The sequence below is a fragment of the Rhincodon typus genome, chromosome 3 (assembly GCF_021869965.1).
Source record: "Rhincodon typus isolate 14 chromosome 3, sRhiTyp1.1, whole genome shotgun sequence".
In the NCBI taxonomy this organism is placed as follows: Eukaryota; Metazoa; Chordata; class Chondrichthyes; order Orectolobiformes; family Rhincodontidae; genus Rhincodon; species Rhincodon typus.
In genome coordinates this window covers 46,489,869-46,505,133 of record NC_063334.1, presented here as the reverse complement: position 1 = coordinate 46,505,133, position 15,265 = coordinate 46,489,869, and the positions used below count along the sequence as shown (strand labels likewise).

At 40.4% G+C, this 15,265-nt stretch overlaps 1 protein-coding gene across 1 annotated transcript in view; it reads left to right on the top strand.

The window, feature by feature from the left end:
- The window catches only part of LOC109937683 (SH2 domain-containing adapter protein F-like), a 131,822-nt gene extending 123,113 nt beyond the window's left edge, over window positions 1-8,709 (top strand). The window contains exons 4-5 of the mRNA XM_048595003.1: window positions 1,927-2,046; window positions 6,843-8,709. Coding sequence (XP_048450960.1) covers window positions 1,927-2,046; window positions 6,843-7,026 — 304 coding nt within the window. The 3' untranslated portion in view covers window positions 7,027-8,709. The remainder of the gene's footprint in view (window positions 1-1,926; window positions 2,047-6,842) is intronic.
- Window positions 8,710-15,265: the final 6,556 nt, after the last annotated feature.

Sequence of the window (15,265 nt, the reverse complement as noted above, 5' to 3'; positions counted from 1 at the left end):
TTCACTTCCAATTCATGTTTGCATGCTTCAAAGCTTTCTTTTTCCAATTCTCAGTCTTTATCACCTTCCAATCATTTCACCTTCTCCCCTTCTACTTTTCCTCATTTCTCTTTCTGACTCAAACATTCTTAATACTGTTTTGGGTTCAAATTTGTTCTTCTTTAAAATTTCATCCTCTTTGTTTTGTCTGGTCTTCTCAGTTTTTTTTATTGACATCTGGCTAGTTATACTTGAGCATTAGCAGAAACATCCTTCCTGTATTAAACTTCATATCACAAGCCAAGATTCTAATGTTCCCTATCATCTTAGCTCCTGATTTTAAACTATGATTTTTGAAAGTGATGAATTTAGGGAGCTACAGAGATAGAGCTGGAGAATGGGGCTAGCTCAGTAGCTCTTTCAAAAGCTGGTACAGACACGATAGCCTCCTTCATGGATTCTTCTATGACTTTGCTACTGCCTCCACAACATTATTTGCCAAATGTTTCAGAGCAGTGAAACACAAATCCTCTCCCTTTACACCAGGTTGAGCTTCGGAGATTGATTCCTAATTGAACAGCCAATTGGCAAGATTGCACCTTTGTATAATTTTTACAAATAAAACCTATTATAAGCATGACTGAACAGGAAAATTGTGTTTAATCATTGCCATCGGCATTTTTCCATCATGAAAGATTATGGTCACGCAGCGAACAATTCATTTGGATGGGCAGACCTCATCTGGCATGTGTTTGCAGATTCAACCATAAGTGCCATGCATGAAGCTACCAAATGGTGCAATGGATCATTGCTTTCAGTGTTGGCACCTGTTGCCAAGACATGGAAGCCATTCGCCTTCGTGGTGATATACACCAGCCCACTGTCATCAGCCAGTGCCTCCCAAGTGTGAGAATCTTTGTCAAGGGTATTCATGTCATGCTTATAAGAATCCTAGAACTAGAGCTTTGGGTGCTCCCCAGGCCATCTGACTACAGCTACTTCACCATACAGAAGATCTTTGGGTGCACGACTGTCTTCCATCCTGCAGCCTGCTCAATGTAAATCAAAATCACACATTCAGTAGGACTTTTATTTATGAGATGCTGCAGTACCCCTTCTCTGGCTAAAACTTTGGGATGGGAAGCAGAGGGCAGTCGGTCTGCCAAAATCCGAATGGCTACCCTTCAGGAAATGAATGGGTGAGAACTTTGTTCATTGCTGTTAAGTAAGACTTGCGTAAAACTTCTGACACTTTCTCAAGAAATGATAGACTCTCCTTTCTATGAGCTTTGCTGCTGTACAGTTCCAGTACTGCCAGCCAGGGCACTGACTGAAGTTGGGATTGCAGGTAATTTCATTAAACCAAGGAGTTGGGCTAAGTCCAGAGTTGGAGATCTTGGTGCAAGTAAAAGAATGGATAAAGGAGGGTGTAACCTTTGGTGAGGGGTTTAGGAAGGGCACCTGTGATGGGCCTAGGGGACCCACAGCCTAGCCTAGACTTGCATCTAGTGAACACCTCCTACCAGCAGTTGTGGGCAAGGATGGTGAAGGTGGTATGAGGTCCTTATGTGGCATTAACTGGTGATGGAAGGGCCTTAGTAGACCTTTGGATGAGATGGTTGTCTGATATTTCTCCACCTCCTATAAAATTTCAGATAAGGCATGTGGCTGGTATGTAGTGGGAAAGCTATCTGCTGGATTTTGAATGAAGTCTCCACACCTCCCATACTTCACCTATAACTTCAATTCTGCCTGTGGGGAGTTCTGTACCAAGTGTTTTTGAAAAAAAAATCCTTTGTCTAAAGTGGTCTCTGATTTGGATACTTTGTGAAGAGATGCAGCACAGATCCTAAAGAATGTAATGGCCCTCATCCCCTGATAGTGTTTTTTGTGAAACACTATACAGTCCCTCAGTATTTTGATTTCCTTGCATATTTTCTCTCATAGATGGTATCATGGGGCCATTAGCAGAACAGATGCAGAAAATCTTCTCCGGCTGTGTAAAGAATGCAGTTATCTCATACGAAACAGTCAGCGGAAAAAGAACGATTACTCACTTTCACTGAAGTAAGTGGAATCTTCTTAAACAATTGACTGTAATTTAGATAAAGTTAGAATGGATGCAAATGATTGCAATGATTGTTTCATAATCTAAGGAGCCAAGGTATAATGTCTGATTAGTACAATTACTCTCACTGAACATGTACCTTTGTATCCCTGACCTGAATTTGATTAATTGTGTTCCTTCTGCGCTACATACTCAATTACTAATTTTCTGCCTGCCATTTGCAACTTTGGTTCTCTCTCGTGAATCTATTGTCAGGTTTCTATTAACCTGAGCTTAAACATTCCTCAACAACATGAGTAAAGTTCTCTGTGACGATATCACTGCCAGTCATAAGATCATATGACATAGGAGCAAATGTAGGCCATTCAGCCCATCACATTTTATTGAACTGCAACCTATCCATATTGTTCAGGTACTCGTCAACTAGAACTAGTTCTAATGAACCCAAGAATTGAAATCCCTGCCTCTGGCACCATCTCTTCAGCCACACATTCAGTGACAGTATTTCTGTATTTAGCAACATAGAAAGTAATCCCATCTTCACCTTGAGGATGCCCTGCATCGTGTTGTGTGGCACCAGCTCTGAGCTGAATGAGATAGAATTTGAACAGATCTGGCAAATCAAAATTGACCATTCATAAGCTGCTGTGGGATATCACAATCTGCAAACTCATGGTCCAGCAGATTCCCCACTCTACTATTGCCATCAAAGCCAGGAGATCAACCCTTGCTCAATGAAGTGTACAGGAGGGGCCTGCCAGGAGCAGCATCAGATATGTGAGATATCGTCCTGATGAAATGACAATACAAGACTACTTGTGTGACAAATAATAGAATCAGAAAGTGATAGACAGAGTGATCCTATAACCAATCACACCTAAGCTCTGCAATCCTCCCATATTCAGTGATGAATGATAAACAACTGGACAAGAAGTTCCACAATTATCCTAATTCTCATTAATGGGGGAGCCCACACGTAAGTGCAAAGGACAACAAAATAAGAAAGTTCTGGATAAGAAAGTTCTGAATTAAATCAGGTCTGACAGCATCGATGAGGAGACAAACAGAGTAATGTTTCGAGTCCAAAATAAATCTTCAGAGAGTCATTCAGACGTTATTTACTTCATTCATTCTTTGAAGAGTCATGTTGGACTTTAAACATTAACTCTGTTTCCCTCGCCACTGAGTTTCCACAGCATTTTCTGTCTCTATTTTGGATTTCAAGTAAGTGCAGTATTTTGTCTTCATTTGAGTGAAAAAGGTACGGCTGAAGCATTTTCAACTGTCTAGATCCTGACATACTATGTGAATGATCCATCTTGGCCTTTTCCAGAGGTTCACAGCATCACAGGTGCCAGTTTAATGTTTTAGCGAAGATCTGTAGCTTGGATTGTGGCTGGAGTTGTTGGTTGGTTCACCGAGCTGACTGGTTTTCATCCGCCTTCTAGGTGACATCTTCAGTGCTGTCTAGCCTCTGTTGAAGCACTGTTGTTCTGTTCCATTCTGAATTTATATGGTCCAGTCTGCTTTGATGAATCAAATTATTTTTAAGAAATCCCCACACATGAGAGAGTCGCTGACATCTCACAAATGGGAATAGACACTGAGGGCTGTAAGCGTGCTCTGTGTACAGAGTTGATGACCTGTCCCACAGTGCCACTTGCCACTCACCTACCCAAACAACTTGAGATCAGTGAAGCAATTTACTCACACCCTCCTGGTCACAATGCGACTGCAGACTACCTCTACCTTTCCAGTCTCCCGGTTCTCTGGGAAGGATTTTCACCAAAGGCTGTGCATAAAATCTCTCACTGCTCAGCCACAGCACCTCAAAGGAGGCATTTTTAAGTCTTGATGTTGCCTCTGCATTGCAAGTTGTACCTGTCACCAGCGATTTGGCACTGAAACCACTCCCAAACCAATCAGCTCCTCTGTATTTGAAAATTGTAAGACAGAGAAGGGGAATCAGGATCTGGCATAGTTCCAGTGGACAAATTCCCAATCCAGAGTTGAAAAGCTCTGTGTTTTTTTTTGAACATTACAGTAGCAGCTTATTCTGAACATTAAATTTATTGATTGGATATTTGTGATGCAAATCAGCAAATTTCAATTCATAATGGGACTGAGGTTTGAATAACAGAAATTGCTGGAAAAGTTTGGTCGGTCTGGCAGCATCTGTGGTTAGAAATCAGAGTTAACATTTTGGGTCCAGTGACTCATCCTCAAAACTCCAGCCGCCTTCTCTTTCCCATGGACGTGCAATCCCTTTTTACATTTGTCCCCCACCAGTATGGTCTCGGGGCTCTCCGCTTCCTGGAACAGAGGCCTGACCCATCCCCATCCACCACCACCCTCCTCTGCCGGCTGAGCTCCTCCTCACCCTAAACGACTTCTCTTTTAACTCCTCTCATTATCTTCAGTTCAGAGGGCTGGCCACTTGTACCCACATAGGCCCCAGTTATACTTGTCTCTTTGTGGAGTGTGTGGAACATTGCTTGTTCCAGTCCTATTCTAGCCCCCACTCACAACTCTTTCTCCAGTATATCAACGACATCATTGGTGTTGGTTCCCTCTCTCGTCTGGGAATTTGAAAAATTTATCAGTTTCGCTTCCTGCCCTCACTTTCATCTGGTCCATCTCTGACTCCTCCCTCTCCTTCCTCAACATTTCTCTTTCCATTTCTGGAAATAGGCTAGCCACCAATATCCACTATAAATCCACTGACTCATACAGTTACCTTGACTATGCATCCTCACACCCTGCTTTCTGTGAAGATTCTATTCCATTCTCTCTGTTCCTCCATCTATCTTGTGTCCATTCCAATGATGCCAACTTTGATAAGGGATTCTCCAAATTATCCACCTTTTTCCTCAACTGAGGATTCCGCAGCACCCTTGTTGACAAGGCCGTCAGCTGGGTGCAACCCATCTCCTGCACTGCGCTCCACAGCTCCTCTCTTCCCTCCCGCAACAACGATAGGATCCACTTTGTCCTTACCTACTATTCTATCGGCATTCACAACCAGAGGATCATCATCCCCCATTTCTGCCGCCAAATACATATTCCCCTTCCCTCCCTTGTCAGCCTTCTGTAGGGACTGTTCCCTCCAGCACACCCTGGTCCACTCTTCCTTCTCTCTCAAACCCCACCCCCTAAAAGCCCCACACACCACCTGGTTGCAGGGATATGTGCCAACACCTGCTGTTTACTTCCTCCCTGCACAGTACTCAATGGTCCAAACACACCTTCCAGGTGAAGCAGCACTTTACCTGCACTTCATACAATCTAGTCTATTGCATTCAGTGCTCACAATGTGGTTTCCCTTATATTGTGGAAGCGAAGCGTAGACTGGGTGACTGCTTCGTAGAACATCTACATTCTGTCCGCAAAAATGACGCTGAGCTTCCAGTTGCCTGCCACGTCAACACACCACCCTATTCCCTGGCCAAAATCTCTGCCTCAAGCTTGCTGCAGTGCTCCAGCAAAGCGAAGCTCAAGCTGGAAGAACAGCATCTCATTTTCCGCTTGGGAACTCAACAGCCTTATGGACTCAATATCATTTTCAACAACTTTAGGATTTGAGTTCTCCTATTACTTACCCCAACCCCCACACACCAGACCTTGTTATCACATAGTCTGCTATTACACACAACCTATGTTAGCCACTGACAGTCCCCATTAATAGCTAGTCACCCTCCTGACCAGATCATTATTGACTTCTATCTGTCCAACTGTCCTTCTGTCTCTTTGAGCTCTATCACCAGCTATCGTTTACTCCTTAACCCCTCCAGCCACTCTCTCTTCTTCATATAAACTGACATTTTACTCTCTACCATCAGTTCTGAGGAAGGGTCACTCGATCTGAAATGTTAACTCTGATTTCTCTCCACAGATGCTGCCAGACCTGCTGAGCTTTTCTAGCAAAGTTTGTTTATGTATAAGATGTAGATTTTTCCTTGAACAGGAACGACAATACAAATATTGGTGGAGTTGCAAATAGTGAGGAGGCTTGTCAGAGGATACAGCAGGATACAGTCAGATCGCGTTTAATCCAGACAAATGTTAGGCTACACTTGGTATATTGCATACATTTCTGGTCACCACACTGCCAGAAGAATGTGGATGCTTTGGAGTGAGTGCAGAAAAGATGTACCAGGATGTTGCCTAGTAAGGAGGATTTTAGCTATGAAGAAGGATTGGATTGACTGGGTTTGTTTCACTGGAACGCGGGAGGTTGAGGGGCGACCTGATGGTAGTTTATAAGATTGTGAATGGCCTGGATAGAGCGGGAAGTGTGAAAGGGTCAATTACTTGGGGACACAGGTTCAACGTGCAAGAGAGCAAGTTTAAAAGAGATGTGTGAGGCACGTTTTTCACACAAAGGATGGTGAGTGCCTGGAATGCCCTGCCAGAGAAGATGGTGGACACAGACACAATAGCAGCAATCAAGAAGCACCTGGATGGATACTTGAATAGGAAGCAAGTAGAGGGATGCGAATCCTGTAAGTGAAGACAGTTTTAATGTGGAAGGGCAAAATCTGTCGGCGCATGCTTGCAGGGCCGAAGGGCCTGTTCTTGTGCTGTATTGTTCTTTATTCTTTGTGAGGAAACTTGAGGAAAGCAATTATCCTAAGAAACTAATTCCTGCTTTAAAAAAATCAAACTGTTGTAAATATTCTAACTCTAGTGACTTTGCTATGACAGGGAATGGAGTCAGTTCACTGAAGGACAGACCTTTGTGGATTAATTTGCATTTTCATGTTTGATCATACTTTGTAATTCTGCTTGCTTGTAGGAGTAGCCAAGGTTTTATGCATATGAAGCTGACCAGAACTAAAGATAAATACATCTTGGGAGAAAACAGCCTTCCATTTGACAGTGTTCCTGAGATCATACACCACTATTCTACCAGGAGACTACCAATTAAAGGAGCAGAACACTTGTCACTGCTCTACCCTGTAGCAGTGCGAACATTATAATTTTTTTTCCCTACTTCAGCTTCCCTCCTATGGATGGGTTGATCCATTATTTCAATGTATATGAGCTGGGCTGACCATTATTAAGTGGCTCTGTTGTATGTTTCAGTTACATTTGTAGACCCATTACTGCACACTAAGATTATGTTTCCTGTGTAAGCACTAGAAAATTGATCTCTGGGTGACATGAATATTACTTTGTTCAGAGAAGTACCTGTTTATGTTAACCCTGCCAAAGTTGTTACTGATACTTTGTTCCTCTTCTTCGTCTGAAGTTGGTCAAATTTGATACAGTATGCTGTAGTGTATATAATTCTATACAATTGGTCTCTGACCTTGGTGGTTATTTGAGTATCTGTAAATACTGTAGTGTAATATAAATGAATACTTTTTTTGTTATCACATTTGGCAGTGTAATTATACTTTGAGAGTTGCAACACGTTCTTTAGTTTCAGACAATAGAAAATATATTTAACTTCATGTTAGACACTGGTATTTTCATTAATATGTATATGGATTAAGAGGAACATTTATTTAATTAGCACCTTGCGTTCTCTGTGCTCCACAAAATGCTTCATGCCCCAGTGAACTTGTTTCTGAGTGCAGTCATCCTATTGTAACCAAACATAGCAGCCATTTACTACACAACTTGATATCACCACTTCATCTGTACATTTGAATGCTCTACACATAGGCGGAAGGGCAGAGATCTCTGTGAATACTTTACATAAGGCATCAAAGATAAAGTTTATTCTTTCAGGTTGTTTATACAATAAAAGGTAAGTTCAGAAAGAGTGTAACGATCTGGTAGGCAGTGTTTTTCTGTAGTCAAACTACCAGGGTGAATTCATCTCAATGAATCAACTCTGAATTTAAGAAGTTAACAATCATTCATGGCTGGACCAACATTTTTTGCCCATCCCTAGCTGCCCTTGCAAAGGAGGTGGTAAGCTGCAGTCCATTTGCTCCAGGTAGATACTCAATGCTATTGGGGGGGTCATTGTTATAAGGGATTTTCAGTTGTGTTCATAATGGCAATGTTCATTTTTTGCACAGATTTCTAAACTTAACCCCAGCAAATTCTCCCCTTTTCCCTGACTATAGTCAGTCCAGAATTTAGTTAGCACTCATCTCAATCCATGTTTCAATACTTTGATCTACAGTCTCTATTTTGTCTTTACCATGTATGATTGTCGATATGTTGATTCTGTTTGCCATGTTTATAATGTGCCAGCCAAACGTGTTTGTGTCCAAATTCCACCGCAGAAAGAAGAAAAACAGTAAAACTTGTGAATGACATGTTGAATGATTGAAATTGGAGTTTCATTATGATCAGCTCCAGGTTTTACTGTTAGCCTTAAATTTATAGCTACTACTTCATTAATGTCTTGAACTTACGCAATAGGCTGTGATGGTACCCTCTGATACTTTTTACGTGTAGCACATTTATCATGAATTTATTCAATGAGCTTTGTGTAATCACCATCCTTTATTCAGACTAATCTTTATCTATGGATGAAGAAACTCACAACATAACTTGAAGACAAATTGCATTTTTCCCTACTAATTCCTATCACATGATGCCATTATCACATCTTGAATATTCTGATTACAGATGCTATATGTTATTAAAGGAATATGCACTAATGTCCTGATAGGATAGAATGCAAATTCACTAAGGGGTATTTAAGCAGCTATTAGACAGGCATATGGATGATAGTATAACATAGGGGTGGAGGTTAGATAGACCTTAGGTTTAGGGTAAAAGTTCGGCACAACATCGTGGGCTGAAGGGCCTGTACTGTGCTGTGCTGTACTGTTCTATGTTCTATAATGTTCTAACTTTCCAAGAATATTTTATGTTATCATTCATGTTACTTGTTTTATGAAAGACTTGTTCAGCAGCAAAGCAAGGGCATATTACCAGATCAGTACTAATTTGGCTTATTCCAGTTATTCAGTTCCTCTCAGTGATCTCAACACATTCTTATTCCCTAAATGAAATGTATAACTTGGTGAGATAAGCAGGTTTGCAGCAGAAAATCAAAACTTTAAGCAATCTTCTTCAAAATTCTGGCACATTGTTAGAATCAATTGTACATATCATTAAAGTGGGAAACTTGATGACATAAGAAACTTTGCCCCAGAAAATCTTCTCCAAAACCAGTAATATATGTCATCTGTGCAGCAAACAATCAAAACATCCAGCAATCCTGTCCAGATGCTGGCCAATAGTTAAAATCAGTATTTCATGTCAGCACAGTGCATAACCCAGTGAGATAAGCAATTTTGCAACAGAGAAACAAAACTCCCAGCAATGCTCTCCAAAATGCAGGTGCATTAATTGAAAGAGTAGTATATTTGAATAACTGTATGCCTTGGTGTGATAAGAAATTCTGCAGGAGAAAATCAAACCTACTAGCAATTGTCAGCAAAATGCTTGTGCATAGTTAGAATCAATTGTACATGGCGAGAGAAGAAACTTCACATTTGAAAAACAAAATTTCCAACAATTCTCTCCAAAATGCTGGCACATTCCTAGAGTTATAGAATCATACAGAACTGTACACAGTAGTTCAAAAGTGGCCTCTTCAGTGTCCCGTGCAACCTCAACGCATAACGTCACAACTCTGATACCCAATGCACAAAAGCAGAAGTTGCTAGGAAAGCTCATCAGGTCTGGCAGCATCTGTGAAGAAAAATCAGAGTTAACATTTTGGGTCCGGTGGACACGGGACCCGAAACATTAATTCTGATTTTTCTTCACAGCTGCTGCCAGACCTGCTGAGTTTTACCAGCAACTTCTATTTTTGTTCATGATTTACAGCAGCCACAGTTCTTTCAGTTTTTATCCAATACTCAATGGTCTGAGCAAAGAAGTTAATCATGTTTAACCACCCTGCCTACCTGTGATGCAACTTTCAAAGAACTTATAACTAAACCCCTAGGTCTCTCTGTTTGACAACACTACCATTAGCTGTACAAGTCCTGCCCTGGTTTGTTTTAAGTCCTGCCCTGGTTCGTTTTACCAAAATGCAATACCTCACATTTATCCAAATTAATCTCCATCTGCTACTCCTCAGCCCATTAGCCCCTTTGTAATCTTAGATAATCTTCACTGTCCACTGTACCATCAATTTTGGTGTTATCCCACATGCCTCTTAAATTCTCTTGATACACCAAAGACCTTGCTTGATTGCCGGTTCCAGCTATCTGAACTCCTCTATCATTTTCACATTGTTTATTTACACAAGGTTGCTTTGTGGTTTCAGGTGCTTAAAGAGTCTGAACAATTGTCACTTGCATTGCCCTGTAGTGAATAGAGTTTCCTTTTATAAAAGAGATGAGGAGGTGGGAGGATTTAGCAATTCAGACTAATTCAAACAAGTTGGGTGAATCAGCTAATGTGAGACAATAAATAAGCATATGCCAGTGTTAAGTTAAACCATGTAGGGATACCAAAGATGATTAAGTGAAATTTTGGATTAATGATGCCTAAATTCTGAAGATGGCTAGTGACAGCCGCACATTCTGGAATTTCCTCACCAAACCTCTCCACTTTCCCTTTCCTTTCAGGTACTCCTTAAAACTCACTTCATTTATTCCTCCTAATTGATCAGATGTCAATTTCTTGATTACACCTGGTGACGAGAGACAGGATTTATAAAACATTATGGATGCAATGTAATATTCAATTTTTGTATCACTAGGTCCTTTCAACAAAGTGTCTTAGTCAAGGATTGGTGTGTACTGAACTTTTACGATATAACCAACTGGTAGCACTCTGAGTGAGATCTGGATCCATTTTACAATCAATTGAAATGCAGAGAGGGAGAAATGGAACACATTTCAGATTCATTTGAATGGTGACGAAAATACAGCGAGGTTTTTCAAACTCTCTAAATGAATCACCACTCACATTCAATATCTGGTGAAAGATTATACTCAAATTTTATTTTAAAAAATCTCAAGTAACAACTGTCAGGAAAAACTATGCTAAACAAAGTGCTAATTTATAACTAATCACATGCATGGGATCCAGGGAGAGCTAGCTAACTGGATTCACAACTGGCTTGATGGTAGGAAGCAGAGGATGGTGGTAGAAGGTTGTTTCTTGGACTGGAGGCCAGTGACTAGTGGTGTGCCACGGGTTGGTGCTGGGACCTTTGTTATTTGTTATTTACATAAATAAATTGGATGTGAATGTACAGGGCATGATTAGTAAGTTTGTGGATGATACAAAATTAAGGGGAATCATTGATAGTGAGGAAGGTTATCAAAAATTACAGAGGGATCTTGGTCAGATGGGGAAGTGGGCTGAGGATTGGCAAATGCAGTTCAATACAGATAAGTGCAAGGTGTTGCACTTTGCACAGTCAAACCAAGGTAGGACTTATACAGTAAACGGTAAGGTCCTGAGGAGTGTTGTAGAACAGAGGAACCTAGGAGTACAAGTGCATAGTTCATTGAAAGTGCAGGTAGACAGGGTGGTGAAGAAGACATTTAGCATGCTGGCCTTCATCGGTCAAGGCATTGATTGCAGGAGTTGGGATGTTATGTTACAGCTGTCTAAGTCATTGGTGAGGCCACACCTGGAATATTATGTACAGTTTTGGTCATCTTGTTGTCAGAAAGACATAATTAAACTGGAAAGTGTGCAAAGAAGATTTACAAGGATGTTGCTAGGGCTAGTAGGCCTGAGTTATACAGAGAGGTTGGCCATGATAGGACTTTATTCCTTGGAATGTAGGAGAATGAAGGGTGACCTTATTGAGGTGTATAAAATCATGAGGGGCATGGATAAGAAGAATGCATATAGTCTTTTTCCCAGGAATGGGGAATTGAAAACTAGAGGGAATAGGTTTAAGATGAGAGGGGAAAGATTTAAAATGGACCTGAGGGGCAATGTCTTCAAGCAGAGATTGGTGCGTATATGGAATTGGCTGCCAGAGAAAGTGGTGAGGCAGGTACAATAGCAATATTTAAAATCATTTTGATAGATACATGGATGGGAAGAGTTTAGAGGGATATGGACTAAATGTGGGAATTGCAGCTAGCTGAGTGGGCACCATGGTCAGCATGGACCAGTTTGGGCCAACGGGTCTGTTTCCATGCTGTATTAGTCTATGACTCTATAACTGTATTTTTCATAATGATTTACACAGCACATACATTCCTTTGTCTCTTAATCTAAGCATTCAAGATGCTTAAAAATCTGTTTTCTTAATAAAACTGTTCAATGATAGTGAAATAAAGTTTGAGTGGAGCTGACATTATTGTTATCTGTGAGCAAGGAAGGCTGCTTGAAGGCATGAAAACACGGGACTGTGTACAGAAGAGAAACAATTATTCTCACCAGAGCAATGGTTATCTCTAGACAAGCTCCAATACACTGTTACATTTTGAAAGTGCAGCTGAGAAACTAGCCAACAGACACCGAATAAACAGAGCAAGGTCTCTGGACTGACTCTGGAGGAGGGGGTAAAGAATGGACCAATAAGATGGATCAAAATTTGAGAAATCATTCTAGCTCAGAATCCTTCCCTTACTATAGCATTGAAGGTTCATTCTAAAGTCTTGCTATTAAAAGGATAGACACCTATCAAATGGAAGTCTTCTACATTGTTGAAGTGACATAATGTTTGATACAACAAATGACTATAGACCACCTGGTTCAGTTAGCTCAGTTGACTGGTTTGTAATGCACACTGATGCCAATAATGACAGTTCAACTCCTGCAGTGGGTGAGGTTACCATAAAGGACTCTCCTTCTGAAACTCTTTCCTTACCTGAGGTGTGGTGACCCCCAGGTTAAAGCACCACCAGCCATCTCAGAGAAGCCCTATGGTCTGGTAGGACTATGGCAACTTTACCTTTTATTGACTAACTAGACAGATAGCTGGGGTTTTATGGTGATCTACTCCTGATAAAGCACCCTCTTCCATATTGCAGTCCTTTCCTGTGGGAACTGCGATCGGTCTTTGTCCCTTCCATGCTAATTCTCATTTATTAGTATTTCAATGAAATAGAAATACAATTCTGTAGAATTCATAACTTATTGCGATAAACAACATTGTAGCAGGAAAGTAAAACTTCCAACAATCCTCTCCAAAATGCTGACATGTTGTTTAAATCAGTAGTACATGTCAGTATAGTGCATAACTTGGTGACAGAAGCAATGTCGCAGCTGAAAATCAAAACTTGGAGAAATCCTCTCCAAACATCTAGCAAATTCACAGAATCAGCAATGCAGTGATGTGAGGCAAACAACCTTACACCAGCCAAAACAACAATGTTTCAACAATCCCCTGCAAAATGTTGGCGCATTCTTTTAATCAGTCGAACATGTCAGAAAAGTGCAGAAAGCATTGCAGCAGAAAATCATAACTTCCAGCAATCCCCTCCAAAGTGCTGGCACATTGATTGAATCAGTAGTACACGTTACTAAAGTGCATAACTTGGTGTAATAAGCAAGTTTTCATCAGAAAGTAAACCTTCCAACAATCCTCTCCAAAATCCTGGCACATTGGTAGAATCAATAGTGTACATCAGTAAAATGCATCATTAGGTGATACAGTAGTAAATCAAAACTATCGGTAATCCTATCCAACATGCTAGCCCTTTGTTGGAATCAGTAGTATTTTGAAAAGTGCAGTGAGATCAGAACTTTGTAGATGTAAATTAAATCTTCCAGAAATCCTCTCCATCTTTCCACCACATTGTCAGAATCAGTGATTCATGTCAAAAAAAAAGCACAACATGACAAGACAAACAACCTTGCGCCAGGAATACAAAAGTTCCAAGACTCTGCTCCAAGATGCTGGCACATTCATTAAATGAGTTGTACATTTCAGTAAAGTGCAAAACTTTGTGAGATAAGCAATTTTGCAGGCAAAAGCTAAAATTTCGAGCAATTATCTACAAAATTCTGGCATCTTCGTAGTTTCAGTAAACATTATAACTCAGTGGTATAAGCAAAGTGGCATGGGAAATATTCAAGCACTCCTGTCCAAAAATCTTGCACATCTTTAGAATAATTAATACACATCAGTAGAGTTCTTAACTAGGTGACAACTTTGCAAACTGAAATAAACATTTCTAGCAATCTGCTCAAAAATACTGGCATGTTCTTAAAATCTGTGGCAGATAGTAATAAAATGCAGGACTTCTTGAGATGAACAACTTTGCACAGTAAAATAAACATTTCTAAGCTGCGACTAAAAAGCAAAACTCAGTGAGATAAGCAGCTTTGCAAAACAAAGTAAAGATTTCTAGCAATCGATCTACCAAAATGCTGGCATATTCTTAAAAACTCATGTAGATGTTACTAAAAGCAAAAAAATCAATGTTTGTCAAGCATTCATCTTGACAATGCTGTCATTTTCGGAAAACCTGTTGCAGATCTTCCAAAAATGCATAAGATGAGATAAGCAACATTGCACAACAAAATAAAGGTCCTCAGCAATACTCTCCAAAATGCTAGCATTTTCATAAGATCACAAAGATGTTGCTAAAATGCATAACTCAGTGAGATAAGCAAATTTACACATGACAATTAACATTTCTAGTAAACATCTCCAAAATGCAGGTACTTTCTTAAAATTTTTTGCAGAGGTTACTAAAATGCATAACTCGATGAGATCAGCAACTTTGTACAAGGTTAACAATTCTAGTAATCATGTACAAAATGCTGGCATATTCATAAAGTTGCTTGCAATTGTTACTAAAATACATGACTTGGTGAGTAAAAAAAATTGCACAACAACATCAACATTTCTAGTAATCTTCTCCAAAATGCTGGCATATTCTTAAAATTCCTTGCAGAGGTTGCTAAAATGCTTTAATTGCTTAGATAAGCAACTTTGTGTAACTAGATTGACATTTCCAGCAATTATCTCCAAAATGTTGGCATTTTCTTAATATCTCAAAGTCTCAAAGAAATTAAACCAGATGATCAACTGGCATCAACCCAGGCACCAGAAAAGACAATGGCAGAAACAGCCCTATCGACTCTGCAAAGTCCTCCTTATTAACGTCTTGGGGCTAGTGCCAAAATTAGGAAACCTGTCTTACAGACTAGTCAAGCAACAGCTTGCTAGTCATACTCATGGAATCCTACCTTACAGACAATGTCCCAGACACTACCATCACAATCCTTGGATATGTCCTGTCCCACTGGCAGGACGGACCCAGCAGAGGTGGCAGCACCGTGGTATATAGTCAGGAGGGAGTTGCCCTGGGA